Source organism: Onychomys torridus, chromosome 16, assembly GCF_903995425.1.
Source record: "Onychomys torridus chromosome 16, mOncTor1.1, whole genome shotgun sequence".
NCBI lineage: Eukaryota > Metazoa > Chordata > Mammalia > Rodentia > Cricetidae > Onychomys > Onychomys torridus.
The window spans coordinates 41,807,052-41,834,448 of record NC_050458.1 but is presented as its reverse complement, the minus strand read 5'-3'; the positions used below and the strand labels follow the sequence as shown (position 1 = coordinate 41,834,448).

The following is a 27,397-nucleotide window of genomic DNA, read 5'->3' as shown; positions in this document are numbered from 1 at the left end:
GGGGCGGGGCCAGCCCCGGTAGATTGGTTGATACAGTGGAAGGCTTTTCGCGCTCTGTTCGGTGGCATGAATATACTGGCATCTCGGGTGGGGCAGGAAGGGCAAGTGTTCAGGTGTTTCCAGAAGGGTGATCTCTATCCTGGTCATTGAAAGACAGGTTGGAGTCTTCCCTTCAAAGCAGAAGCATCGTTGGTCAAAGGAGGGAACAGCGTGTCCCGGAAGATGGGCAGCAGTTTGGATGATGGCTGGGCCCTAGAACACTATGGGATGGTCAGGGAGAAGCAGCCAGGATGTGGACCCTTGGATGTCGGATCAGTGGAAAGGGGAGACCTCAGACTTGTAGGAGAGAATGACTTGTCTGCTGATAGGGCTGATGCCAGCGGTATTTGCCTGGCGAGACGCAGGAACCCTCAGCTAGAGCCCTGAGAACGGAAAGCAGAGGGGCAGGAGGTGATAGCATTCCAGGGGAAGGCAGATGAGGGCTGAAAAAAAAGTCTGGGATAAGATCGCAACTCAGCCAGGAGTAGGACAGTCAGGAGAAGTGATGTCCCACGACATCCATCCTCCATGTGTGTCCCTCCCCTTTCCCCTCCCCCACTGCTCCCTCCTGCATTCATGACTGTGCCTTCCTTGGTACCAGCAAGGGTCCCCGTCCAGTCCTTTGATGGTATAATGAGAAAGGCTGCACAGGAAAAGGTGAATTCTCAAAGTGGTTAGTGCTGATGTAGGTCTGGGACCATGGACTCTGGCGCCAACCTCTGCTGCCAGTGCCAGGATTTAGACCCTCACTGCAAACCTGCCCAGGGGAGTAGCCAGGAGAATTTGGGTAACATTTAGAACATAGATGGTGACTGAGCTCAAGGGTAGAGCTACCAGTTAGATGACCAAAGAAGAGGTAGGGCCCACATGGGCTCCTGTAGCATACTCCTGGAAAAATAACTTAAGTCTCTGTCCGTTCCTTGTCTATGGGGACATGCTGTATGCCTTTTTGGTCCAGGAAGTTGTCCTTCACTCCATCTGCCCCCCCTGTCTGCCCTCCACCCCCAGTCAAGTCCTGGGCTGCAGACCCCCCAACCTAAGGTATGTATGACTTCTTTTGGCTACTTTGTCTTGAACTCCCGGGAATTTCCCATCTCTCTCGGGGTAATTTGGCTGGGGAAGTCACTTCCCATCTGTTAAATGGGACCTACCTGACCCAGGCTGATAAGGTATCCTGGGGTAGACCTTTTTCAAGGGCTTTTCCTTCCAGGTTATAGGGGTATGCCCAGGTACCCAAAGGCAACCTGGGAGTGGAGACTGATTTTCAGGAGGTCACCAAAAGTCCCTCCTGGAATCTTTTCTGCCCTTCCCTCCAAGATTAACTGAAACCTGCTAATTGTGGCAGCCCTCGCATGTTCCCCTCCCCCACGGCCTCTTCCTCTCACCCCTCCCCCTTCCATCAGAATGATAAAGAAAGGAGGGACTGGCCTGCCTGTCCCAGCATGGCTTCAGGCTGGGACCCAACCTCAGCACACGGTCTGGTCCGTCTGCCCTGAGCCCGTTTAGGCCAGACTCTGGCCCAGGGCTGCCTCCCTTGCATGGAGCCTTGTAACAACTCTCATCTGGGACCTCCAATGGCAGAGTCTCCCCCCAAGAGGAGGAAGAAGAGATACCTGCGGCATGACAAGCCCCCCTACACTTACTTGGCCATGATCGCCTTGGTAATTCAGGCCTCGCCCTTCCGCAGGCTGAAGCTGGCCCAGGTGAGAGAGAGGGTCCCTCATGATTGTGGGTCATACCTATCCCAGACCCACTAGGCCCAGGAGCGCTTGGCCTCTACCTAGTCCACTCCCGCTTGCTCAAGAGCTCAGGGACTCTTTTCAAGCCCCTTCTCCCACAGCCCCTACCCACTCTGCCCTCAGGCACAGAGGTCTGTTTCTCTGCAAAGGGGTGCCCAGGGGCTGTAGGGGAGGGAGAGGGCCCTGCTCATATCCCTGTCTCACTGTGGCAAACGCTTTGCTGCCTGGTTTCAGATCATCCGTCAGGTCCAGGCAGTGTTCCCCTTCTTCAGGGAGGACTATGAAGGCTGGAAAGACTCCATCCGCCACAACCTTTCTTCCAACCCATGCTTCCGTAAGGTAGGGTGGTCTATGGTCAAACTCTGGCGACGGTATGGGCGAGGGAGGAAACTCTGAACCGCTGGGTGGGATAGCCACACCCAAACCAATCACCCTCCAGGTACCCAGGGACCCTGCAAAGCCCCAGGCCAAGGGCAACTTCTGGGCGGTGGATGTGAGCCTGATCCCAGCAGAGGCGCTGCGCCTTCAGAACACTGCCCTGTGCCGGCGATGGCAGACCCGGGGCAAGCACAGAACTTTCGTCAAGGACCTGAGCCCCTACGTCCTCCATGGCCAGCCTTACCAGCCACTCAATCCCCCACCACCATCCAGGGAAGGTTTCAGCATCAAGTCCCTGTTAGGGGACCCTGGGAAAAGATCAACATGGCCCCAGCAGCCTGCACTAGCTGGACAGAGCAGCACAACTCAGGCAGGCACCTGGTCCAAGGGGGGAGAAGGGATGTGCACTGTACCCCCTAACTCCTCTGAGAAGCCTCTGTGGCCCCTCTGCTCCCTTCCTGGGCCCACAAGAACAGAGGGTGAATCTTCCCAAGGGGAAGTCATCAGGCCCTCTCCCCTTTCCCCAGAGCAAGGCACCTGGCCTGTCCACTTACTTCAGGGTTCCCCAGATCCCATGGGAATGTCCAACAGGGGGTGCAGAGCTTCCTTGTGGGGACAGCTACCCACTTCTTACTTGCCCGTCTACACTCCCAATGTAGTAATGCCCTTGGCCACACTACCTCCCACCTCTTGTTCCCAGTGCCCATCTTCACCCAGTCCAGCCTACTGGAGTGTAGGCACTAAGTCCCAAGAGTCCCAGGACCTGCTCTGTGATCTAGATTCCCTCTTCCAGGGCGTACCACCCAACAAGAGTATCTATGATGTGTGGGTCAGCCACCCTCGGGACCTGGCTGCTCCTGCCCCGGGCTGGCTGCTCTCCTGGTACAGCCTGTAATAGTTCAAGGCAGTCCAGGGGTGGGGGTGGGGGGCTGCTTTTCCCTTCCACCCCTGGGATACCATTTTGATGGGAGAACCAGAGCCAGGAGCATGTCCACAGCGACAGCGTTAAAACACCAGGCATAGCCTTGCTGAAAACCCACAACTTTATTTGGGTCACTCCAGAAAGGTTGCCTCTGCTAGATGTAACAGGTCTGGCCAATCATGCCTTGACTCTCCCACACCCAGGGACCGGCTCTGGAAAAAGCGCTCGGGCTAGAGTGTGCTTCTTTTCTTGGTCCCGCCTTCTCAGGCCTTCATGCCATCCATCTCTCCATCCCTCTGTCACCTTCCTGGCTCCAGGCTGGGGGAGGGAGAGCCAAAAGCGGGTCCGATCTGAAGTCTTGCGCACCCCCCCCCAGCTGCCTGGGTAGGAGGTAGCACCTTTTGGGGGGAAGGGTTAGGAAATGCAAGACTGGACCCTACATGATTTGTGGGTGATGGAAGTAGGGGAGAGGTTAACAGTAAAGGAATTTACAACACTTTAATTCCAAGTCTGATATTGGGGGCAGGGTGGTGACTTGGGAAACCACTTGGTCTGGGGTCTGGTTCCTGCAGCTCTGGACCCCCTGCTGTGTGCTGTGATAAGGGCAAATGGTGATAAGGTGAGAGCTGAGGGCCTATGGCCCACTTGGGGGTGGAAGGGTGGAGACAATCGTTTCTCCAAGCACAACATTCCCTGGCCAGATCCAGAAGGGAAAGGGGGTTAGTTGTGTGACTCTGGGGGCAGCTAGGGCCTGAGTTGAAAAAGAAAAGGGAAAAAAAAAAAAAAAAAGGTTGACCTGGGAGATGGGGTATAGGGACTTCACTGACCCTCTGCCAGCAGAGGTATGCGCTCAAGCCCAGTCCTAGGGGCTCTGACCCCAGATCTACGGAGGCTCAAGAATCAAGCCAGAACAGCTGTCGGGGCCGGGACTTGGAGGGGTGCCAGGAGATGGTGTAGGGGTGCAGGAAGTCCCAGTGAGTGGGGTGTCGGTACTGAGAGAAGAAGGGGTTCCGGAGCGCGGGGCCCTACGGCGCCGGGCTGGCCCCAGTTCCACTTGACCCACTCGCTCGGCGAACTTGAGCGAGCAGATGGTCTCCCCAAGATCTTCGGTCCTCGTGGAGATCTGCAAGAGAGGGGGGCACTCGTGCGTAGTTCCGGTGCGGTGCGCAGTGCTTCAGGCGTGCACCAGCCCAGGGACCCACCTGCAGCAGCAGCACTGCCGTGGTGCCGGCGCCTAGCGCCGGCTGTAGCAGGCGTGTAAGCTGTGAGTCTCGGAAAGGTACGTGCGGCCGCCGGGCTCGGAGCGCCGCCATCACTCCTCCTAGCGCCAGCAAAGAGCGGTTGATTGCCTGGGCCTCCCGCAGACGCCGGGCACCATTCGGATCTCTCTGTAGCGCACTGGCCACCCCCGCTTTCCACACACGCTCGGATCCTGCCAGGTCCACCAGGTGCAGTGTGCCTGCAGGTGCAAACGAAACCCATGTGGAGGGAGCCCTCTAGTGATCTGGAACCCCAGCAGGACTTCAGCACCATCAGTGATACCTGTGCTGCCCTGGGCACGAGGTGGAGATGCTGCACGCAAAGTCAGCGTAACTAGGGCGTGGGAGCGTGAGCTGTGCTGGTTCATGACCGTGGATGCTGTAGCTCGGTTGCTCCTCCCCAGACTCAGCATCTGGATATGTGTGTGTGTATATATATACACATGGTATATATATACCGTGTGTGTATATATATACACACAGTGCCTGCCCCCGGGTGGGCGCCGACAGGGGCCCTGAAGAGGGCAGCCTTACCTGGTGCAGGGTTTCCAGGTTAGGCACATCCCAGTGTGTGAGGCCAGCCACTTGAATTCCCCCCTGCCCTGCAGGCCCCTGCCTCACAACCAGGCGCTCTGGAGGCCCCGTAGCTAGGAGGTCCCTGGTGAGAAAGGGTGGGCTTGATCTATGGGTCTACAGGTGGTTGCAGAACCCTGGGGCAAGGAGAGAGCCGCCCACACGCATCCCTGACCTGACCTGACTGCCTCATTGTAGATCTCCACCATGCTGAGGGTCACGTGGTGGTGCCCTCCAGTCCCCATCTCCCGGAACAGCAACTGCAGTGCCCTAGGAGCTATGCCAGGGTCCTCGGGTGGGCCCTGAGGACAGTGTGCAGTAGTGCCACATTGGACTCATACAGACCCCTGAGGCTCCCCACCTCCTGCCCCCAAGTGTGAACTCCAACCCACCTCCATGCTGTAGGTTTTCCCAGTCCCAGTCTGACCATAGGTGAAGATGCAGACGCTGTAGCCCTGGAGGCAAGACAACACAGCTGGCTCCAGCTGCCTGAAGACCTAGGGATGAAACACAGGTGGGAAAAGTGTCCTCAGCTCTTCCCTGTTCCCGAGTCAAGACCTGGAGGGAAGCGCAACCAACAAAATGTGGGCAAAGTGTAATCCCCCTGGAACGTGGCGCTAAGAACTGGTTGGGTGGGGGCATAACAAAAGACAGCAGTCTGGGGGAAAATACAGAGTCCTCGGGACCAGCGAGGAGGTCCTGGGGGAAGTGGTCAAGAGCTTAGATGCCAGGGCTGGACTTCCAGGTTAAGCCAGATACTAATCATCCTTTCTATGTCTTTCCGGGTCATCCCTCTATGGCAACTAACAGAAATGTGTGCTGGAGAACCTGAGTGGTACGGGACAAGACAAGAATAAACCGAAGCAGGGAGTGGGGGCGCACACCTTTAACCCCAGCACTCAAGAAGCAGAGGCAGGCAGATCTCTGAGCTCGAGGCCAGCCTGTCTCATAGCTAGTTCCAGACCAGCCAGAGATACACAGTGACACCCTATCTAAAAAACAAAATGGACACACACACACACACACACACACACACACACACACACACACACACACACAAAATCCAAAAGAGCCTCTGTGAGTAAAGGGGTTAGTCACCAGGCAAGACTACAGGAACTCAGGCTCTGAGAAATAGCTGAGTGAGACATGGGGCAAAAACCTTCATAATGTTGGCCAGAACTGTTGTGGACAGTTAATAGCCTTTAGAGTACCTACATGGCCCACTTTCGTATCAGAAGGTCCCTAGAGATTGAGTGGCTGTCATCTCTGATTGATGTCTTGATGGATGCTCAGATAAACCGAGTCTAGGATTACCAGAGTGAGGATGAGAAGTCCAGGACTGGGTGGTACAAAGAGAAGGACTACTGGTGAGGAACTTCAGTTTGTTAGACCGAGGACCCGGTCCAGGCTGCCCAGAGTACAGTAGAAAAGTGTAGGGGGCTGTGCATGGCTGCAGTTTGGGGTGGGAGATGAGGCCAGGACAATGTACGGGACAGACAGAGATAGATGGGAAGTCAGTCAGTGGTGGATCTATCCTTACTAGCCACACATTATTATACCGCTTCTGAGACCAGCAGGTAGCCTGGGGCTTCTTTGCCAGCTCTGTCCCTTACCTAATCCCTTCTCAGCTCTGAGCCTCTACCTCAGTCACAGAGACTCCAGCGGCAGTTAATGTGCAAATGGAGACCGTGTGTGAAATAAGTTGGCTTAGACTGCTTTCCCACGGGCATCTGGAGCAGGCAGTAGGGCAGCTCTGGGGCTGGCAGCTGCCCTGCTCACTTATCAGCTATGCTCCCACCTAACCTGCCTTAGGGTCACAAAGCAAACAGAGGTTCTGCCTTCACTGAGGGGCGGAGCCTGGATCATCAGAAGAAGGGTGTTGTCAGCGAAGCCTGGGCAGACGAGGCTCCAAGCCATCACCCCTAGGATATAGCCCTGTCTTCACCATTGTGGTGCCCATCCATGCTCTGCAGCCAGTTCCACACAAACAGTAACTAACTCACCTTGGACAGGTTCATCTTCCTTAGCACTCAGCTGGGCAGCCAATCCTGGGACTTTCAGTGGCTCCCTTCCCTGCTGCAGCCCAGCCTCCCTCCCACTTCTAGGTACTCAGATAGTCAGGGAAGAGGAAATGGGCCTCTCCTGGACCCAGGGGACTCTTAAGGAAGGGTCAGAACAGATGGAAAGCTGGCTGTCACCTCCTCCTGGCTGGCATCTGGAGGAAAGACCCAGTCCAGGCGAAAGCGGTGCTGACGTCCTCGGTGGCAGGTGGTGATGGTCCCCCCTTGTCCAGGCTCCACGCTCACCAGGCTGGAAGGTATCCCTTCAGCTGGTCTCAGCCGACAGAGCACACGGATGTTGCCTGCATTGGGGACCACATCAGCAGATTCTCTGACCCGAAATACAGAAAGCCCCTCCTCTTCCACCCTGTAGTCTCTGTTGCTCCACTCCCAAAGCCAATCTTACCCTTGAGTTCCAGAAGCCGCCCTGAGCATCCAGCTGGGGGTCCCTGCTGCCCCTCTGCAAGCTGAGTCCTAGCCCCTCCAGCTGACAGAGCCCCAAGGGCCCAGGATACCTGTGAAGAAGACAAAGACAAGTACTCAGGCAACTCCAAGTGAAGTGGGGTGCCGAGAGCACCAGGACCGGCTGTGCTGGCATAGAACTTTCTGAGGGCATCATTCAGTGAGTCTGAGATAGAATCCTGGAATCACGGGCAAAAATATTCATTCTATCATCTGTCCTTCTGGGCTTCTCAGCAATTGCCAGTTTTTTGCTTTTGTTTTTGTTTTTCAGAGCTGAGGACCGAACCCAGGGCCTTGCCTAGCACTCTACCACTGAGTTAAATCCCCAACCCCTAGCAACTGCCAGTTTTCACAGCAGAGAAATGAGGGCTCAGCCAGGTGGTGATGGAACATACAGTTAATCCCAGCACTCAGAAGGCAGAGGCAGGCAGGTCTCTGAGTTCAAGACCAGCCTGGTCTGCAGAGTGAGTTCCAGGACAGTCAGGGCTACAAGAGAAACCCTGTCTCGAAACCACTGCCCACCTTCTCCCCCTGCCCCCTCCCCAAAAAAAAGAAAGAAATGAGGACACTTTGGGCCACTCAGAAACCATTCTGATCCAAGTGCCCCCAACTGACCCACTGGTTCAGGCAGGTCATGAGGGACAGAAAGGGAGAAACAATAATGGAGGCCCCTCCCCTAAGAGGAACAGCAAACAGGCTGCTCACAGAGAAGGTACTAGGAGAGGAGTTGTCCTGACCTGGCCCTGGGCCTCACTCAGTGAGCCCTGACAACTCTGAGTAAAGGTGCTGACCAGTCCTCGGAGGTCACCACAGCCCTGACGAAGGCTGGCCATCCGTGCCCGAAGTCCTAGAGGAGGAAGGCCTTTGAGAGGAAAAGAACAGATTCCAGAGCTTTCCCAGAAACCATTTTCTCCTAGCCCTTACCTGCCAGCTGTCCATGAACTTGCTGCAGCTCCTGCCTGCAGTTCTGTTCTGTCTCCTGCTGGAGCTGCTGGAGGGCCCCTCGAAGGCCCTGCAGCTGCATCTCCTGCACCCCCAGCTGTCCCTCCCAGCCCCACTTCAGTCACTGAGGAAACAGGCACCAGGCCCTGCCCCAGACTTCACCTCCCAGCATCCCAGCCCTCCTTATCCCTAGGTCCCCTAGCCTACCTGGACTCGGAGGGCTTCTGTGGTGTCTTGGGCCTCCTGAAGCTGGCCCTGCAGCTCCAACAGAGCCCCTGCCTCCTCCTATGGGAGAGTGGGAGCCAGATGGGAAATCAGGAAAGGGTATCTTATAATTCAAATCAAGGGTGGCAAGTGACGAACCCCCTGGCACCAACTCCATGCCAGGCTCCCTGTCCAGTCTCTCTGTTCTCCTAAGGTTACTCAAAGAGACCAAGAATTGGGGCGGGGCGGGGGATGCTTATGAGCATCAGCCTCACTGATGGGGCTACCCAGCAAAGAATCCCCCAGAGTTTCTCCCGTTAGAGATGGCCCCCTCCTAAAGCAAACACAGAGTCCCGGGGAGGTTTAGGTACTATACCAGACAGGAGCCTGGACTACAGACATATGCCAAATGAAGTACCTGTGGAGCTCTGGTGAGGGGGCCAGGGCCCCAGTGCAGCAGGAGGTCCCGGGTAAGGCTCAAGCTCTGCTTCAAGGCTTCATTCTCCAGTGTGAGATGCTGAACTCTTTTCTCTGAATCTGTCACCCCCTGACGAAGAGGGATGCCATCAGGGTTCACCTGAAATTCCCTTGGTTTTCCGTCTGTTCACTGGAACCCTGTTCCCATAGCCTCACCACTCCCAGGCGCAGTCTACTCAGCTCTTCTTCCTGCTGCTCCAGCTGCTGTCTCAGCTCTTCCAGCTGTGGAGGAGTCAGGGACAGGAAGGGATTCCTTTTTGGGTCTCGCACCCATCCAGTCCCTGCTGCTCCCGATTCTCTTACCTGCCCAAGAATAAGCTGTTCCAGCCTCTGCCAAGCCTTCTGTTCCTCCTCCAGCTGGGGAGGCTGATGTTCCTGGGTCTCATCCCCTGGTACCTCATCCAGGATGGGAGTGGGTTGAGAGGCGCTTTCCTCTTGTGACAGAGACCCTAAAGAGAGGTGAGCCCAGCTACAAGTCAGGAAATGTCTGGCCTAGAGAGCAACGCCGATTCTGAGAGACCCTGCTCCCCCCCACCCCCAAACAGTGGTGCCCTTTACAAACCATCTAGAGTGGAGGGCTGCACTGGGCTGGCTGGCAGTGTTCCCCGGAGCAAGGCCTGCCTCCCCCTAGGGCTCCGTGTCCACGCCAGAAGGGCCAAGAGCTGACTTGTTACTGTCAACAGTGGGGGGACCTCACCAGGCTGTGAAGGAAATAAGAAGCAGAGCAGAGGAGTTGGGGGTGTGAGAAGCACAGAGGCCCAGGACAGGAGTAACTGCTGGTGACCATGTGCTCACCTTGCTCGGGTCAGGAGTCCCGCAGCTCTCTTCTGCCCCCAACTGGACGGAGAGGAACTCAGCAAGGCGCATGAGTGCCTCTTCCAGAGACACCTCAGGTGCTCCACCCTCCGCTCCTTTCTGACCATCCTCAGATTCTGAGCAGCCTTGGAGGCCAAGTAGTAGAAGGAAGAGGCATTCTGTATCATTAGTTGGAGGCTAGGCCTTTCTCCCTCCCAGTGAGGTCACAGTACTCCAACTGCAGGGCTCCCTCAAGACCCTTGCCCAGCAGCTCCTTGGCGTGCACCTACCCGCTAGGCTGTTCAGCTCGGTCCACAGCTCCGATGTGAACTGATCGGGACGACGACGACCCCTAGGTTTGCCACCGCTTCTCTGAGAAGAGAGTATGGGGCCCCAGTGAGGGTTCTGGCAGCATGTGGGGCTCTTTCCCTTCTGAAACGGGCCAAGGGATTGGGGCTGAGGTCTATGACCCCAACACCTGCAGAGACAAAACTTGTCTCGGAACAGCGCTATTCCCCAGAGCCAGCACCTAAGGACATACATAAGCTGCACAGGTCGGCCACGACCAGCTCTCGGGGTGATGGTGGTAACCAACCGGGATGCAGGCCCACTCCGCTCACCTGGGTGGGGTCGCCGGGGTCCGCGGCCCCCGCAGCCCCGCCATCCCTGCGAAAAAGACTGTAGAAGATGTAGATGAGCAGAGAGTAAAAGGCGTACATGGGGGCGCGGGGCGGCAGAGAGCACCGCTTCGCGCCGCCCCGCGTCCCCGCACCAGGACTCTGCACCCGCCCGCCGCAGTGCCCATGCGCATGCTCGCGGCGGCCGCCCCCACGGACGATCTTCCGCGGGCGGAGGGCGCACGCCGAGGGGCGACCGCGGGGAGCTGCAGAACCTGTCCTTATTGCCCTGTCAAGCGTTTTTTGGTTTTTTTTTTTTCAGTCCCTACTTCGCAAAGAGTGGACGCAAAGAGCTCCAATGGCTGTCTAGCCTCTTTTGGGAATCCTGGCCCGCAGTCCGCGGAGACCTCCCCGCCAAGGTACGCGCACAGGCTTAACAGCCTTCAGTGCACAGGTGTACAACCTCTCCTGCCCCGGTAGCCCAGCCCAGGCCCCACCCCCCCCCCGGAGCCCGGCCCAGGCCCGCCCAGATCTCCCCTTCGGTCACATCCTCGCCCCTCCCACAGCCCAGCAACGCTCCTCCGAAGCCTCACCCCGCCCGGCCTCGCAGCTCCGCCTAGACCCCTCGAAGCCCCACCTTTCTTCTCTCGGTCCGAGCCTCCTCCTCGGAAGCCCCGCCTACATCCCCGCCTCGGATCCCGGACCCTTCACCCTGCCGGTGCACGAGCAAACCCGTACTGAAGCCGGTGCGCACGCCTCTAATCCCAGCACTCGGGAGGCAGAGGCAGGCGGATCTCTGTGAGTTTGAGGCCAGCCTGGGCTACAGAGCGACTGTCAGGACAGTTAGGGCTCCCTAGAGAGATCCGATCTAAAACACAAACCTGTACCGAACATCTCCGGGCCCTGACCTCCACCCTTCCAGCCCCACCCCTTTAGAGCCTCCCGCAGGCCCCGCCCCGCCGCTCTAGCCGGAGCTCCTCTCGTTGGTGGAGGTAAGCGGGCGGCTTGTGGTCAGCGCCACGGGAGGGCGGGCTAGGAGGCGGGGCTGACTGCTGTGGGCGGGGTTCGGGCCTTGGGCTCGGTGTCGCCAGGTGCGTGCTGCGCGCTGCCTGCGCTGCCGCTCCTTCCCTACCCGGGAGCGGAGGACCGTTTCTCTCCGAGTGCTAGGACTCGGTCCAGGCCACAGCAAGGGACTGCGCGTCTCGCTGTCCCGAGTACCTCGCTTGGGCGCCAAGATTGCAATCCCAGTCCCTTTCCCCAATAAATTAGTCTGTCTTCCCTGTAGGTGAGTCCACTGACCTCTGAAAAGTTTGGGGCTGAATCTAGGTCTACTCAAAGGTCTCTGGAACTTGAGATTCCTGAAGAGCTGCACTAAGGAGTCCAAATCGCCAGCCTCTGGGCTTTCTTCTCTCCAAATTCGAAGATCCCTTTCCCTGCCTCCTCAGACTCACTAGACTGTTCAAGGAGCCATGGTCTCCAAACCCAGGAGTGAATGGAGTACCCTCCTGTCCCACCTGGTGCTGGCAGCGGTGTCTCTGCATGCGGCGGTGAGCTCGGTACAGGTGAATATTCTTACGTTCACAAACTCTGTAGGGCCCTGCACCAGAAAGAGGGTGGGAGGAGGCATGGATGAGGCAGGGTCTCCTTGACAGTCCCAAACTCTTTTTTAGAACGGTGACTCCTGGCTCCTTAACATGTCTGTCTTCCCTGTGTCAACAGTCCAGTCGAGGAGCTGCTGCTGGCTTCCTGCTCCAGACCTTTGCAGCCATCACTATGTTGGCCCCGGGGCTGAACACACAGGAAGACTGTCTCGCTGGAGCTTGGGTTGCCACGGTCATCGGTCTGCCTCTTCTGGCCTTCGATTTTCACTGGGTGAATGGGGACCGCTCTTCTGCCAACCTGCTTCTGGGAGGAGGCATGGTGTTGGCGGTGGCTGGTGACCACCTTGGCCCTGAAGGGTGCTCTGTGGCCGGGCAGGCGGCACTGCTGGTGGTGGCAGTGACCATCCTTATTGTAGCTGTTTTCACAGCCAACACGTATGGGATGTGGGGGGGTGCCATACTGGGCGTGGCCGGGCTCCTGAGCCGCCTGGAAGAGGACAGACTACTGTTGCTGCCCAAGGAGGATGTCTGCCGTTGGGCCCTGGCTGCAGGCAGTTGGGCCTATTGCAGGGCCCTGCAAACACAGCGCCCACAGTGGGAGTGATGTGGGCCTCACACAGCAAGGCGGGGCTTCTGTTCCAGGTACTACTTCCCTCCTCCTGGCCTACATCAGGGATAGGATTTCTTTCCTCTGGAAGTGAACCTGCTGTAGACTCACACCAATCTGGGGCAGAGCTTGGATGCTGTCCCTTCTCTGGTCATGCATGTGTGAAAACTTGCCTAAACCAGAATGCAACAGGTCTTCAGCACACTTGGGGCCTGATTCTGGGAGGAACATGGTTGTGAGTCAGAGGCCAGATTTCCAATAAACCGTAGGAATATATAGGAGGAGTATGGAATCTGTTTATTCTTGAGCTTATCAGATGATTTCCCTGAGTAAGGAAGGGGTGATGTGCTTTAACTAGTAGAAGGCATTATTCACCATGGCATTCTGGCAGATTTGCCAAGAGAACCCCAGTGTGCTGGGCTTGGTGGTGCAGGCCTTCAATCCCAGTTGGGAGGCAGAGACAAGTGGATCTCTGTGACTTCTGGGCCAGGCTAGCCTGCACAGGTTGAATTCCAGAATGGCCAGAGCTACATATAGTGAGATCCTGTATTAGAGAGAGAGACAGACAGACAGAGAGACAGAGAGAGACAGAGAGAAACAGAGAAACTCCATGCTGAAAAGATAGTTTTGGGGTCTTGGTTTCCTGGGACAAAGTAGATTTGCATATATCCTTGGTGGACCTGGCAGGTGGCTCTCTGGGGCAGTGACCTTCACAAGCTGATGGCTGAGTTAATAAAGGGCAGAAGTGGGCTGTAACACCTCAGTGATTCCCAGAAACTGCACATTCCTTTTTCTGACACCCTGTAGTCTGTAACAAGCCACGTCTTATAACTTAAGATCCTCACTTTCCACTATGGACTCTGTTTTCAGCCTCCAATCAATCCTGGGGCTGGGCCGAGGGATGGGTTAGAGTGTACCCAGTCCTTCGCTGTTCCTGTACTTGCCTTCCTGTCGACGTTCACCCTGTCGCGCAGGAGTGGTGGTCAGTGGGTTTTTCACACTAGCCAACTAGGCCAGAGCCTGGCGCACGTAAGCCCGAATTTCTGCGGACAATGGCACAGGCACACCCCGACATGGGAGTCTTAGGGGCGCTTTGCACTCTCCAGAAGTCGAAGTCTGGGTGTTTCTCCCGACCCCAGAGCAGGTTGTACCTCTCCAGGGGCGCACCCCGAGCTGCTCCTCCCCACCCCCCCACTCTCTAGCCTCCTGGACCCCACTTCTGTTCACCTTCGACAGTGGGTGGGCCCTCCGGCATTCTCGCTCGTCCATTGGCGGTGGCCACCGCCTGGTCTAGACCCTCGCGGCGCGACCATTGGCTCGCGCAGGGCCCACGTGACCAGGAGGACGAGGGGGCGGTGGCGTGGGGGGGGTCCGCAGCGAAAACAAAGATGGCGGCCGCGCCGGGGTTGGTGGCCGGGGCGGCTGCGGGCCGACGCGCGGGCCAGGCCCACTGAGGCAGCGGCGCGGTGGGCAGGTTGCAGGGTCGCCGCGGCAGCGAGAAGCCGGCAGGGGCGCGCGGCGACCCTAACTTCCAGCCGGCGAGCGCGCCGGCATCCGCCCGCCGGGCCGGCCGGCCGCGATGTCCGGCGCCGAGGAGGCCGGCGGGGGTGGCCCGGCTGCGGGGCCCGCGGGTGCCGTGCCGGCCGGGGTCGGGGTAGGGGTAGGGGCCGGGCCTGGGGCTGCCGCGGGGCCGGCTGCGGCGGCGCTGGGCGAGGCGGCGGGGCCCGGGCTCCCGGACGAGGCGGGCCTGGCCGGCGCTCGGCAGCTGCAAGAGGCGGCCGGCGACCCTGACGCGCCGCCCAAGAAGCGGCTGCGGGCGGCCGAGGCGGCCGAGGCGGCGGCAGCGGCGGTGGCAGCGGGCAGCGGGAAGCTGGAGGAGCGGCTGTACTCGGTGCTGTGTTGCACCGTGTGCCTGGACCTGCCCAAGGCTTCCGTGTACCAGGTAGGGCCGCCGGCCCGGCCCGGCGCCGCGTCGCCTGGAGGCCGGGGGCCGGTGGCCGGTGGCCGGGAACCCTTTCCTATCCAAACATCCACCTTCCAGGCCTGCGAAACCCCGCTCCTGTCTCAATGCTCCTTGTCTTTTCTTGCTTCGAATCTCATTTTCCGTGTTCTGCGGTACCCTTTACTTCTGAATTTCTTCTCTCCTCTTTAGATCTCTTGTCTGCATCTTCTGGTTCCTCCAGGGTGCCCTCCTTGACATATTCCAGATCCCTTTCAGCTGACCTCGCAGAGATCTGTGCACAGGTGTCCTCCCACCTTTTCTACTGCTCATCAACACTGCCCCTCACTTCTAGACTCCCTGGATGAAGACACTTCTTAACTGGAGATAGGGCTCCAATTCTGGCAGCCACACCCCTCCAAGAGTGCCCTTCCATGCCTGAACATTAAGTATACCTCCTTTTCTGCCCTATGAAGCACAGTTTCCTCCTGAAGAACTGGAAGAAGGAAGGGTCTCTCATCCCTTCCCAATCCTAATCTGGATGAAGCCAGCTGCATCAAATCCTACATTTAGGGTCCTTTCTCCTGCCCCAACCTGGCCAGTTTTCCTACCCAGTCCCATCTCATCCATGCCAAGCTGGCTTCCAACGTTGTCAGGGCATAGGAACTTTGTCCTAACCCTTCCCATCTGAAGACCCAGTGTGCCAGTAGTACTCAGCATACTTGTCTGTGTGGGCCTAACATGCCCTCTCCCAGGTAAAAGAGAGCAGACCTCTGGTTCAGTGGGAATTGCCTGTCCACCTTTCCCTGGTCTCTTTCCACCTCAGTTCCCAGCCTGTGTACTTAAAGTAGCTGAAAGTGGCTGGTGAGGCCTGTTTCCCTGTTTTTCTTTAGACTGAGGACCTGGCTGAGGGCCAGTATAGGTCTGGTTTGTGTATCTATTTCCCCACCCTTTGGATCTCTAGGTCTTGCCTTGTCCTCAGGTTGTTGGTGAGTTTGTGTGTGTGTGTGGGGGGGGGATTTCAGTGACCTGGATGGGACACTCACCCTCCTAGGTGTTACGCTGGGGCCAACTGGAGGTACATTTCCTACAGCTGCTGGTTCTAGCACCAGTATCTACCTCTCACTTTAGAGGCCATCAGAACCTGCTCACAACCTTTTTTCTTGTCTTGGCTTCTTGGTTCTTCTTCGTGGAAGAGCTCCTCCCTTCCTAGGATTGAGTGAGAGTCCAGCAAGACAAGCCAATAGAAGGGGGTCGCAGGGAATTCAGGAGGTTCTTGGTTGTTCCTGGCGTGGTGATAGGCCACATGATATTGGCTCCTGGTCTACACAGAGAGCCACTGTCCTGCTTCTGTCCAGAGTGTCTAATGAGACTATCAGGTTCAAACCAGTCTACACTGTGTTAGGAATTGCTCTGGCTTGGGCAGCTGGAGTTAGGCAGCTGAGGAAGTGTAATGGAGTGGTGTGAGTGGAGGGGCTGCCTTCCCAGGTCCTGTCGCAGGCCGAAGATCGCCAGGGCATTCCTGGAGCACACTTGGTGACCCAGAGGAGCTATGGGCATTGACACTGATCTCTAGGCTCTGCCACCAGCCCCCTTCCCACCTCTCTTCTGTTTCCCTGTCACCTGCAAAGACTGGGAGAATTCTTTAGAATATGTGATTTTGGAAGAGCCCTTGGGCAGATCACCTTTGCCTATGCACGGATACCATGGAAATGGGAGCACAGTGAGAGGAAGAGAGGACATTTCCTAGTATCTTAGAGTGCTGCCAGAGACACTTGTGGCAGTCTCCTACCATGCGCAGTGTAGCTCGGGAGGGTCTTGTTGCTGTCCCCACCAAGGCACCAGACAGGCCTCTTCGGGGTTCTTGCCTAGTCTTCTCGGGATCTGAGCACAGATGTCACTGTCCCTGGCCGGGGTCCACTGCTGGTCACCACCTCTGCCTGGGCTCAGCTCTTCTATCTTATGCTCACTTGTCTAACCCATATTGATGGGCTGTCTCTTTAGACCAGCTTCCACCTTCTGCTTTCGCTGGCAAGATTTGCCTGACCTCAGCGGAACACAGGGCTCCAGGTGGCCCCAGCCATACCGTGCATTCTGGGAACTGACTCAGATGCTCTGCTGGAGTGAAAAGGAATCGGTAACCATGCTATGCCTGGCATGAAGTGTGGGGAGAACTCCATGGGCTGCTGGAGTTGACTGGGTGTGTGGTAACTTGAGAGAGTATTATCCGTATGCCACCTGTGCTGCCGGGGAAGCACAGGGAAGCGGACGAGAACAGACTCAGGCTGTACATGAGGGCTCATCCACCTGGTCCTGAGATAGCCTTTGGACCTGCAGGGCCAGTTCCCATGGGCCATACTCATACACTGACATCCCACAGACTAGGACATTTGCTCAGGCTGTCTGACCAAGGCTGTCAACCAAGTAGCTCTTATCCCCGGGGCCTGTGTCAAGTGCTGCAGCAGGTACTTCAGGTGCATGCTTTGATGTTCTCTGTGTGGGTGTTAGGTATATCCTGGGCAACTGGCCTAGCAAGGTATGTAGCCACCTTCCTGAGTCTAGGGTGGGCCCTTCCCAAGTCAGCCAGGCGCTTTGGCAGGTGCCAGGTAGGTGGCATGAAGGCCGGAGGGAACCCACACAAGAACTAGCTAGTCCAGACTGGGCAGATGGACAGGCAGTTTGTGCTGGCTCCCTGTTCTGGATGTATTCGTGAGGCCAGAGGGCAATGTAACCAGTCAGTAACTACACACGGGGGAGTCCCAGCCTGCAGTGTTGCAGCTGTAGCCTGAGCCCTGACCTACTTCCCCTAGCTTCCCTGCTATAGTCCTTCACCTACAGTCCGGTATGGACTTTTGTAAGATAGACCTAGCCTTGACCCTTTCCTTGAGTGTCAACCAGGCTCAGCCTCTTAGCACTGCTTCTGGCAAAGATGCTGCTCCTTCTTCCCACCCTTCACAAGCTTTTGAGTTCAGGGATCTGTTCAATGGGCCTCTGTCATAGAACACAGTGAATCTGATAAGAGCCCAGACACTGTGACCGGGCCCCGTGTCACTCCTCCACTGTCGGACATGTTTTCACTTGTGCTGCCCTCTCCACGTCCCTGCCTGCCTCTTTGCTTCCTCTTGGGCCTGAATGTAACAAAACCCATCCAGGGCCTTCTGTTCTCCCTTTGACAAGGATTCCTAGCCTTTCCTACTCTGCCCCAGGCCCCAGAAGATGGTAATGTTCTGCTTTTGCCTCTGAACATGAGAAACTGGCTATCCGGTTGAGAAAAAGCCCAGAAAACATTTGTTCCATCTCTCCCCAAGACCCCTTCTGAGATTGTTTGGTGTCCAGGGGCTACCACACACATGGTCTGGGATCCCCTGGCACTGACAATAATGATGGTTCTTTGTTGTCCCCCTCCTCCTTTTTATTTGTATGTGCGTGAGTGTTTTGCCCACATGTATGTATGTGCACCATGTATGTGCCTGGTGCCTCCAGAGGTCAGAACAAGGCTTCAAATCCTCTGAAACAGGAGTTAGGGATGGTTGTGAGCAACAGCAGGTGCTGTTAACTGCTGAGCCAACTCTTCGGCCCCTTATTAGTTCTTTGAGGCAGAAAAGAGCCTTGAGAAAAGATCTGCTTAGGTATCCAAGGAAGGACTACAGGCTTTTTGTTTTGGTTTTTGGGGTGTGTGTGTGTGTGTGTGTGTTGTTATTTTGAGTTCCTTTTTAAATCTAACCAGTGTTCGATTCTGAGTAAAAGCTGCATTCTGGGAGATTGCTGGGCCCCACCCGAGTCCTGGATGTGGCTAGCCTAGAACTTTACCTCCAGCCTGAACAGAAGGCTCTTGTACTGTTCTTGCTCCCACCATACTGGTTATGTACCTATGGACAAGGAGCCAGTTCTGCTCAGGCCCGTGCTTGACCCTGGAAGTTCAAGAAGCTGGGTCAAGCCTCAAGGTGCCACTAGGCCTGATGAAGCCTTACCTCTATCCAGGACACCATGGAAGACTAGAAAGAAAGAGGCTCAGACTGCCGGGCGGGCAGCATGATTAATACTAGTGCATTTGGGTACCAGTGGCTTCTGTCAAGAGTCTAGGAGTCCGTGATACCCTGAGCGGGAGGGGAGGTGTTCATATGGGTCTAGGTACCATACATAAGACTTTGGGCCCCCTGCATTTGTGGGGACTATGTTCCAGACTTGAAAGAGGCCAACTGACCACAGGGAACGTGTAACCAACTATAAGTTGTGAAGGACCCATTTCTAAGACCTGCTTATGGGTCACGGGCCCTAGGGCTTCTCCATGAACATAGCTATTCCATCTACCTCTTTTCACCCAAAAGGAGAGCCTAGCTCAAATAGAACACTCCTGCCCTGGGTGTGTATACACTGTCTGAGTATATGTGAGCTGCCCATAGGTTGGTAGATGAAAGGGCTAAGTGGAAGTATAGGAGCAAATGACTGTTTTCTGGACAATTTAGAGGAGCTTAGGACCTCAGCCCCATGGGGATGGAGCTCTGTAGGCTTTGACATGGATAACTGCAAGGGTGGCATTTGTTCTGAGGCTGCTGTAATCTGAGTGTCAAGCTTTGCTGCAACACATTTCCTCTCCCTCATCCTGTGCCCAGGAAGAAACTGAGACCAGCAGAGAGAAGATCAGTCCAAGATCATGCTGTTGGTGACCTATAGGCTGAGGCTGGAGCTCAACCCTGTGAGCTCCAAGTCAGTGTCTGTCACAAGAGGGCCGGCCTATAGTGTTATCTTGGATATAAGTCCATAGTTTGCCTGGTTGATGGTGGGATGGCAGCCTGGCCTGGCCATTGCAGGAGCAGTTTCTGGAGATGCCTAGGCACTGGAGCTGGCACTGTGGAGTCATCTGTAGCTAAGTTTCTGAATAGGCAATGGGCACATGTTAGGGGATAGGCACTGTGTCCAGCTAAGGCTAAATATGGCTGCCCTGGACCTACATTTGAAGTTAGGTCTTGCTCAGGAAGTTATGGGAGGGTGATAGACTTGTGCATTGTTTATGTAGTGCTTACCTAGAAACCATCCCTTGAATGACTGGGCCAGTGTGCCACAGAACATCTTGGGTTCTGCCATTGGGAGCTCAACTGTCAGGGCTTTGACACCTCACTTTTCCCAGACCTTGTAGACTTCCCAGAGGCCCAGAGGGACCCAGAGAAAAGCAGGGTAGGCACTACTTCCCTGTGGTGTGGAAGTTGATTTGAGTCTGAAATTCCCAGGAGGATAGGCCCTGTGGCCGGAGCCCACCCAGGCTTGGGTGGCTTCTGAGGTTGGGAGCAGGAGTGATAGTGAGTAGTGGTAGGATTGGCAGCCGCAGTTTCCCATCAGGAGGGCCTTGGACTCCTTTCCAAGTCTGCCTGGGCTGAGATTCGAGCAGGTATCTGCAGCCTGGCTTAGAAACCTTGAGAGGATCAGGCTGCAGCCAGGAAAAATACTGCTGCACCTCTGCTCAGGCTGCTAAACCCTAAAAGTGACTGCAGACCTGGGCCAGAGCTTCATCTAAGTCTCAGGCAGCTTCTTACCAGAAAGTGACTTAAGCTGTGCACATGAGTGGTAGGGCCACAAGGTCCTTGGGTATCTTAGTGCCGGTGTCTTGCTGGGTGAACTTTTTATTTTTCCTTTTAAGACAGGGTCTCAGGTAACCCCGGCTGGCCCAGAAATCACTTTGTATTCCAGTCTTGGCCTGAAACAGCCCTGCCTCTGCCTCTGCTTCCTGAATTCTGAGCTTACACCACTCTCAGTTCTGGGTAGAGTTCTTGGAGGTTGCTATGTTCACGCCCTGCTTCTATGGGGGGATCCTGAGATTGCCTCTCTGAAACACGTGAACATTTAATTTTGTGTTGCAGTCCCTTCTGCCTTCCAGAAGGAGCAGTGGTCATTGTCCCAGGAAGTCCTCGGGCAGATGTTGTATAAAGGACTGTGACTTGGGCCCTTGGTCAGCACCTGCCATACCTAGACCCAGCTCCAGTCCTGAGCCCATTCCCATTGACTTCTAGGGGTGGACACAGCAGATCGGTTGTCCATATCCACTTCAGGTAGCCCACATTCCGGCTGGCCCCTGCCATGTCCTCTTCATCCAGACCTAGCTCAGCCAGGCTACTCTCCTCATAGTGCATGTTTTAATTTTCAACCAAACTTAGGGCTGATTGTAGATAATCATGTGATGTCCCTGTAGGCATGGATTCTGCATTCGGCTTCTATCACCATCAGTCTCCAGCATGTAAATTCCGTCATTCACTGAGGGCTCAGAGAGCCTGTGGAAGCAATAAGTTGGCAGCTAAGGTTTATTAAGCATGGCAGTTCTGGCATGGCCAGGTAGTGGCTACATATGTCTCTTTCCCTAATGTACACTACACTGTACAGAGCAGCCTCAGAATGGTAGGCATGATATATATTTCTCTGTCTGTCTGTCTGTCTGTCTGTCTGTCTCTCTCTCTCTCTCTTGTTTTTGTTTTTCGAGACAGGGTTCCTCTGTATAGACCTGGCTGTCCTGGAACTCCCTCTGTAGACCAGGCTGGCCTCAAACTTACAGAGATCTGCCTACCTCTGCCTCCCAAGTGCTAGGATTAAAGATGTGCACCACCGCACCCGGCTATTGGTCTCCCCTTTAACAGAGTCCCTCTCAGTGTGAGAGGGCTCTCTCATAGTGGAAGCCCACCCTGGTATAGGGTTCTCAGTCCGTCCAGTATCTTTTGTGGCACCAAATGGTACTCAGTGTATATTGACTCAGTAAGAGACCCAGGTTCTAATAGTTTTGTCTGTGTGAGCAAGGACCTCCAGTGGGCAGGTCTGCTCCTGCTGATCCCATTTATATCAGCCTAACTCAGTACCAGATCCCACCTACCTTTAACCTGAGCCAACTTAGCCTCCTGCTTGCCATAGGCTTTGTGCTATTGGCTCTGGAGCAATCCCTGTAGGTAGTCGCCCTTCCTGGGTGCTAGCAACTTCTGATTCTCACCTATGTTGTCACAAGGGCTGGTGTGGAGGAGCCAGGGTTGATCAGCCTCAGTCATTCCTAGTCCCCACATGAGTGGCCTTTTGAAAGCCAAGGGGGAAAATGCCTGCCTCAGCAGCAACCGTGACCCCGGGAGCAGCTGCTTGCTGGGTACCTTTTTCAGGTCAGGCAAAACACCAGGCTTCTGTGATAGGAAAAGTGAAAAGCCAGGTTCCAGGCCCAAATGTGATCAAGTCCATTGCCATCAAGGTCTGCTTTAGGCGTAGCCAGGACCCCCATGACCTGATAAGGCCCCGCTCTTCACAAAACCAGAGCTAGCTCTATCCCAGGGTCTAGCGTGACCCTCCAAGCAGCTCTCAGTGTTTGCTAGGTACCAGCAAGACTTGGGAACCAGTGGGTACCCCTCTCCTCTCTCCACCTAAAATCCCTCAGGACAACTGGTCTGGCTGAAGCCAGAAAGTGTGGGTGAGCACGTGTGCGTGCAAGCATCACACAGGTCTGTGAGTTTCACCTCCCTTTCCTTCTTCGCAGTGTACTAACGGTCACTTGATGTGCGCTGGCTGTTTTATCCACCTACTAGCAGATGCCCGGCTGAAGGAGGAGCAGGCCACATGTCCCAACTGTCGTTGTGAGATCAGTAAGAGCCTGTGCTGCCGGAACCTGGCCGTGGAGAAGGCTGTGAGCGAGCTGCCTTCAGAGTGTGGCTTCTGTCTGCGCCAGTTCCCTCGCTCCCTCCTAGAGAGGCACCAGAAAGAGGAATGCCAGGACAGGTGACCGTGGTGAGGGTGTGGCCTCCCCGGGGGCCCAGGTGCTAATAGCAGGCCTTTCCACAAAAGACAGCTAGGCTCTCCACTATTGCTCTCTGGATGTGATGGTGGATTCTCTAGGATTATCTGCGGCTGTTGGGTAGGCCCTTTGAAAGTCCAGTACAGCAGGATCAGTTTGAAAGCTCTGGAAAGTTTGAGGGAGATTCCTCTTTTCTTTGGCAACCCAGTCCCAAGGCCCTGGCACCAGGAGCTTTCCTGGAATGAGGCTGTGTGGGGTCTGGTGTCATGGTCAGCAGCCACTTAGCTCTAGGCAGAGGGACAGCAGTACAGGGCACAGAAGGCGTATTGGCTGTTAGCGTGGCGCTCTCTCTCCTTCAGTCTCTCCTGCGTCTTTCACGTTCATGCCCACATGTGCTCTAGGGGCTGGGCTCACAGTTCACTGTGTCCTACAGGGAAGGCTTTGTGGTTGGGCAGAAGTGGCCTCTGAACGACTACAGGGCATGGCCATTTACCCTAGCCACAGAGTTGACCACTTTTCCTCAACCCCTTCCAGGGTGACACAGTGCAAGTACAAGCGTATTGGCTGCCCATGGCATGGCCCTTTCCATGAGCTGACGGTGCATGAAGCTGCATGTGCTCACCCAACCAAGACAGGCAACGAACTGATGGAGATCCTAGATGAGATGGACCAGAGCCACCGCAAAGAGATGCAGCTCTACAACAGCATCTTCAGCCTGCTCAGCTTTGAGAAGATTGGCTACACAGGTGAGGCACCCCACATTCCCCTGCATGCCACACAGGTACTGTTTGGGGCTAGAGGGCTGACAGCCAAGAGCCAGGGAGGCAGTAGGCTCTGGGCAGTGGGCACAGGTGGCGCCGAAGGCCAGGCTCTGGACAAGCTCCAGATGGACAGGAAGATGCCTTGGGGAAGAAGCTAGGTTGGAGATTGAGCAGAAAGAGGGATGCACCTGCATGGCTCTTACAGAGGTCCTTCCCACCTGTCTCCCCTGTCTCTGCCCACTTCCCCAGCAAGATGACCTCCCCCTCGCTGTATGGGGCTCCACAGATTTGGGATGTTGGGTCTAACTAGAAAATTGGGTATGTTTTGGGCAGTCTGGGAGCTTGGGGCCTTGCCTTTGGAGCACAGAACAAGAAGAACATTCCATCAAGTCAGGTCCGGTCTGCAGATGTTCACTGAAAGCCACAGGGCCTCCTGAGGCTGGCAAGAAGCTTGGACAGGGCTCCAGAACAAGCTGAGGGTCTCAGCTCAAACTGTAGAACTGGGAGTGGATTGCCCACACATGAGTAGAATGGACTGGGCCTATGCTCACTGGATCTCATGGCTCCCAGGCATCTGCCACCAGCTTTGAACATGTCGGGGAGCAGGAGCCAGGCCACAACTTGGGCCAGAGAACAAGAAGCACCTGCTGATACTGGGGCCGCTCAGGGAAACTTCATTCCCTCTACTGCTCAGCCTACAGCAGGTGGCCAGCTCAGAGCACCCAGGGCAGTCTTGGACAGTCAGTCATGCTATGCTGCCTAGACTAGCCCAAACAGGCCTGAGATGCAAAGGGCCCAGGGGCCTGCATCAGCAGAAAACTGGCTCTTGGTTAACGGTAGCCTTGGCTGATCTCATGGCCTGTGGGGTCTGGGTGGGCTGGGCCATGTGGCTACAGCAGAGGCTGGGTGGGAAGCCCTGTCCACGAAAGAAGGACTGGCTGCCTAAGAGCCCACACATCCGCAGCAGGACGTGCCAGCCACAGGACTGCAAAGCAGGTCTGCCTGCTAAGCGACAGCCCCACAGACAGCGGGGCAGAATCCACACCACAGTGCAGCATCAAGGACTTGGCACTCCCCTTGGGCAGGACCAGATACCATATGCCCACCTGCCGGCTTTTCTGGCAGCTTTGTATCAGAACCAATAAAGTGCACTTGTTCTCAGAACTGTATCCTGTCTGTGTGTCTGCTTACCCCACCCCTTCGGGGACAGGGGGCTGAGGGTAAGGAGGGTGGCTCTGTGGGTTGGCCACACCTGGGCCACATGGCCTAATGTCCCACAGCCTCAGGACTCTCCAGCTAATTGGTGTTAATTCTGTTTGTAGTTGTCCCCCAAAGCTTGTGCACTTCCATTTGCCATAATTGCGTTTGACTTACCTTGTGACAAGTAGAACACGCTATCTGGGTAAGTTGCCTTCCTCCCTGGCTGAGCCTGTCCTTGGCCTGTTGGGGAAGGCGCCACCTCCTGGCCCTCCCCAGCACTAACAGTTGGCTGTCTGGCCCTGTCTGTCTCCACAGAGGTTCAGTTCCGGCCTTACCGCACTGATGACTTCATCACACGCCTGTACTATGAAACACCACGGTTCACGGTGCTGAACCAGACATGGGTCCTGAAGGCTCGTGTGAATGACTCGGAGCGCAACCCCAACCTGTCGTGCAAGCGCACACTTTCCTTCCAGCTACTCCTCAAGAGCAAGGTCACAGCACCCCTGGAGTGCTCTTTTCTGCTGCTCAAGGGCCCATATGATGATGTGAGGATCAGCCCTGTCATCTACCATTTTGTCTTCACCAACGAGAGCAATGAGACAGACTATGTGCCGCTGCCCATCATCGACTCCGTGGAGTGCAACAAGCTGCTGGCTGCCAAGAACATTAACCTGCGGCTCTTCCTGTTCCAGATACAGAAGTAGGACAGCCCAGGACACCCGAGGAGCAGAGGGCTGCAGTCCAGTAGTGCTGTCCCACCCTCCCCGGCTTGGCAGCAGCTTCATACAACTATCTGATCATTTTAGCAAAGGAGGCGAGCAAAGAAATCAAACACTGAGAAAGTCTGCATGCGTGTGCAACGGGGTCCCTGCCTCTGGCTCACCTTCCTCCCCTCTGCCTCCCACCTCCTGCAGGCAGCCAGAGGCTGGGCTGACCACAGCGGAAACAGTACTCTGGGCTCCTCAGGTACAGGTGGTGAGGAGGGCACGAAGCCAACCACCCTCACCCCAGCTCCCATCCTCACATCGAGGTGGCACGGTGGTTCCCTGGCCGGGCTCAGGGGCCCTGGCTGACTTCAGACAGCATATTTGATTGCAATTAAAAAGGCAGCCTTGTTTCCTACTTTCTGTTTTGTTGGAGGGGAAGGCGTGGCCGTGAATGGACTTCATGGGAGATTTGGTTTGGCCTGGTGGTCTGAACCTGTCCTGTCCCTGATACTGCACCTATGTGTGCACCCCAGGAGAGACTTAAGAGACACTGTCTCCCCCACAGTCTTGTCAGAGGTCGGGACTAAAGCCTGGCCCGTGAGCCAGAGAGGGTTGGGCTCCCCAGCCATTGACCACTCAGAGGAAGCAGGACTTGGCTAGCAGGACTCAGCAAATGTTTTCGGAATGCAGGGTGAAATTCTGTCTCTTCCAGGAAAAAATTAAACTCTACAGGCTCTTTTAAGTGATACGGTTTTAGTGAGATATAGTCCATTCGCTTAACTCAGCAGAGAGGGCCAAGTGTCCTCAGGGTGCCAAGGAGGTAACCACTGTCTGTGAGACCTGCATTTAATGGAGGTGGGGGCACCGCAGGACCAAGGCAGAGCAGCATGGTTTATTGTCTAGTTTATTGCCATTCCCAGATGCTCTGAGTGCTGGTTGTAAACAGGACAAGTGTTAGGGCCTCACAGAACACGAACAGCCATGCTTGCTAGGGCGAGGCCCGGCCCGCACTTCCTTGGGTTCCTCAGAGATACTGAGAAGGGGAAGACTTGCCTCCATCGTCTTTGCTTAGGAGATGAGGCTCTTCTGTCATAGCTTTTTGTTGCTTTAATACCAAAGAACTGGTTTCCTCTGCCCTAACCAGACCTCTACATGCCTCACAGTAGTTACTACCACCCCATGCAGACTGCCTGGGCCTGAACTGCCCTGTGCTTTCCAAGCTAAGGGACAGGCTAGTCCTGGCCGTGTGGGTTCAAGTGCTCATGTTCCCCACCCACCCTGACCTTTAAGAGGGCAAAGGCCTGAGGAATAGAGAGAATGTGACATGGGGACAGGCCGCATCTGTTTTCCTGAGCACGGTCAGGAATAGGCCAGTATGGCCCTCCTCTCTTCTCACGGGCTTAAAATTTTTCAGCACTTTGGCTTACAGCGTGGGCTTGTGCGAGTTCTCTTCTGCTAATGGGACCTGGCTGGGAGGATTGAGAAGGCCCATATTTGGCTTCTGCCTACTACTGAGGAGCCCATGCCAGATTCCAGTACATCCATGGGAACAGTGCCTTTAGGGACAGCCTCTCAAGTGTGCTCACCTGGCAGGTACAGAGGGTCTTTGGAGAACAGAGGAGGCCCCTTCTGCAAGTCCCTCTAGATTCCAAGGTGATGGTGTGAAAAGGCAGGGCTGGGCCAGCTTGCCCTAATAACCTGTGTCTGGATGTGTGAGAGACTCACTGGCAGCAGCCTGAAGGTCTCCTGGGGAGACAGGACAGGAGGCTTATTCCCCAGGGGCACAAGCCAGCTGGGTGGCAGGGGCTCAGGCATACCCCAAGGCACACAGAGGGTTGGGGCAGGGCCCAGGTGAGACCCATGTAGGGGTGTGGTGTGTCTAACGGTACCCAGGAGAACCGCTAGGGCCTCTCAGTGACATGCTCAGTGTGGCCCTACACTATGACTGTCACGTGCAGCAGTGACAGTGTCACGTGAGCCTTCCAGCCTAGAGGAACCAGACATGGAGAAGACTAGTATGTGTCTCTTGGCTATGCCAGGGACTGGCATACAAACCTATCAGCATTGTCACTGTGGGACCTTTATTGGGGGGGGGGGCACACCATGTCTCCTGGCTTGTGTCCAGAATCTTGTTATCTTGCTGTCCTAACCTGGCTCTTTATCTGTTGTCTCTGAGGATGGGAAAGGGGTTCAGCCTCAGCAGGGGTTGGGGAGGCTGCCAGAGGGGGTTGCATAGGCCAAGCCAGGCCTCTCTCCCCCTCTCTTCCACCTGTTTCATCCCCACTTCCTGTGAGCACCACATCCCTCAGTTGGCCCAAAGTGAGACATTTACAAAACAATAAAAATAATTTTCTAAAGAGCA

General features: G+C 55.8%; 3 protein-coding genes across 8 annotated transcripts; 2 read left to right on the top strand and 1 right to left on the bottom strand.

Annotated features, from left to right (window-relative positions):
- Positions 1–14: 14 nt before the first annotated feature.
- On the top strand, positions 15–3,580 carry Foxh1 (forkhead box H1). Of its 2 annotated transcripts, XM_036208550.1 has the most exons (5): positions 15–157; positions 998–1,080; positions 1,443–1,742; positions 2,013–2,117; positions 2,218–3,580. In XM_036208550.1, exons 3-5 carry the CDS (start codon positions 1,578–1,580, stop codon positions 3,049–3,051), a joined length of 1,104 nt encoding a protein of 367 aa, XP_036064443.1. In that variant the 5' UTR covers positions 15–157; positions 998–1,080; positions 1,443–1,577; the 3' UTR covers positions 3,052–3,580. The 2 variants fall into 2 exon arrangements, with proteins under 2 accessions (XP_036064443.1, XP_036064444.1); XM_036208551.1 differs by having other exon boundaries at positions 15–1,080; positions 1,621–1,742.
- Positions 3,182–10,897, bottom strand: Kifc2 (kinesin family member C2). Of its 2 annotated transcripts, XM_036208502.1 has the most exons (19): positions 10,797–10,897; positions 10,471–10,528; positions 10,141–10,222; positions 9,851–9,996; positions 9,618–9,756; positions 9,359–9,504; positions 9,212–9,277; positions 8,997–9,125; positions 8,582–8,659; positions 8,357–8,471; positions 8,170–8,279; positions 7,377–7,485; positions 7,109–7,272; positions 5,303–5,407; positions 5,091–5,212; positions 4,872–4,995; positions 4,621–4,750; positions 4,281–4,537; positions 3,182–4,201 (listed from the first exon to the last, which is right to left on the bottom strand). In XM_036208502.1, the coding sequence occupies exons 4-19, from the start codon at positions 9,920–9,922 to the stop codon at positions 3,962–3,964; spliced, it is 2,106 nt and encodes a 701-aa protein (XP_036064395.1). In that variant the 5' UTR covers positions 9,923–9,996; positions 10,141–10,222; positions 10,471–10,528; positions 10,797–10,897; the 3' UTR covers positions 3,182–3,961. The 2 variants fall into 2 exon arrangements, with proteins under 2 accessions (XP_036064395.1, XP_036064394.1); XM_036208501.1 differs by lacking the exon at positions 10,797–10,897 and having other exon boundaries at positions 10,471–10,788.
- Cyhr1 (cysteine and histidine rich 1) lies at positions 10,668–27,397 on the top strand. 4 transcript variants are annotated; one of them, XM_036208548.1, is made up of 4 exons: positions 10,668–10,886; positions 11,034–11,459; positions 11,913–12,029; positions 12,187–12,956. In XM_036208548.1, the coding sequence occupies exons 3-4, from the start codon at positions 11,937–11,939 to the stop codon at positions 12,670–12,672; spliced, it is 579 nt and encodes a 192-aa protein (XP_036064441.1). In that variant the 5' UTR covers positions 10,668–10,886; positions 11,034–11,459; positions 11,913–11,936; the 3' UTR covers positions 12,673–12,956. The 4 variants fall into 4 exon arrangements, with proteins under 4 accessions (XP_036064441.1, XP_036064439.1, XP_036064442.1 ...); XM_036208546.1 differs by having other exon boundaries at positions 10,669–10,886; positions 11,753–12,029; XM_036208545.1 differs by lacking the exons at positions 10,668–10,886; positions 11,034–11,459; positions 11,913–12,029; positions 12,187–12,956 and adding exons at positions 14,044–14,617; positions 22,110–22,348; positions 22,899–23,110; positions 24,641–27,397.

Coding starts and splice junctions, on each gene's coding strand:
- Foxh1 (XM_036208550.1), top strand. CDS start 1,578: ATGGAGCCTTGTAACAACTCTCATCTGGGACCTCCAATGGCAGAGTCT. Junction 1,743..2,012: donor GCAGGCTGAAGCTGGCCCAG/GTGAGAGAGAGG, acceptor GCCTGGTTTCAG/ATCATCCGTCAGGTCCAGGC. Junction 2,118..2,217: donor CCAACCCATGCTTCCGTAAG/GTAGGGTGGTCT, acceptor ATCACCCTCCAG/GTACCCAGGGACCCTGCAAA.
- Cyhr1 (XM_036208545.1), top strand. CDS start 14,255: ATGTCCGGCGCCGAGGAGGCCGGCGGGGGTGGCCCGGCTGCGGGGCCC. Junction 14,618..22,109: donor CCAAGGCTTCCGTGTACCAG/GTAGGGCCGCCG, acceptor CCTTCTTCGCAG/TGTACTAACGGTCACTTGAT. Junction 23,111..24,640: donor TGAGAAGATTGGCTACACAG/GTGAGGCACCCC, acceptor CTGTCTCCACAG/AGGTTCAGTTCCGGCCTTAC.
- Kifc2 (XM_036208501.1), bottom strand. CDS start 10,569: ATGTACGCCTTTTACTCTCTGCTCATCTACATCTTCTACAGTCTTTTT. Junction 9,126..9,211: donor GTAGACTGCGCCTGGGAGTG/GTGAGGCTATGG, acceptor CCTCTTCGTCAG/GGGGTGACAGATTCAGAGAA. Junction 8,472..8,581: donor CAGAAGCCCTCCGAGTCCAG/GTAGGCTAGGGG, acceptor TGGGAGGGACAG/CTGGGGGTGCAGGAGATGCA.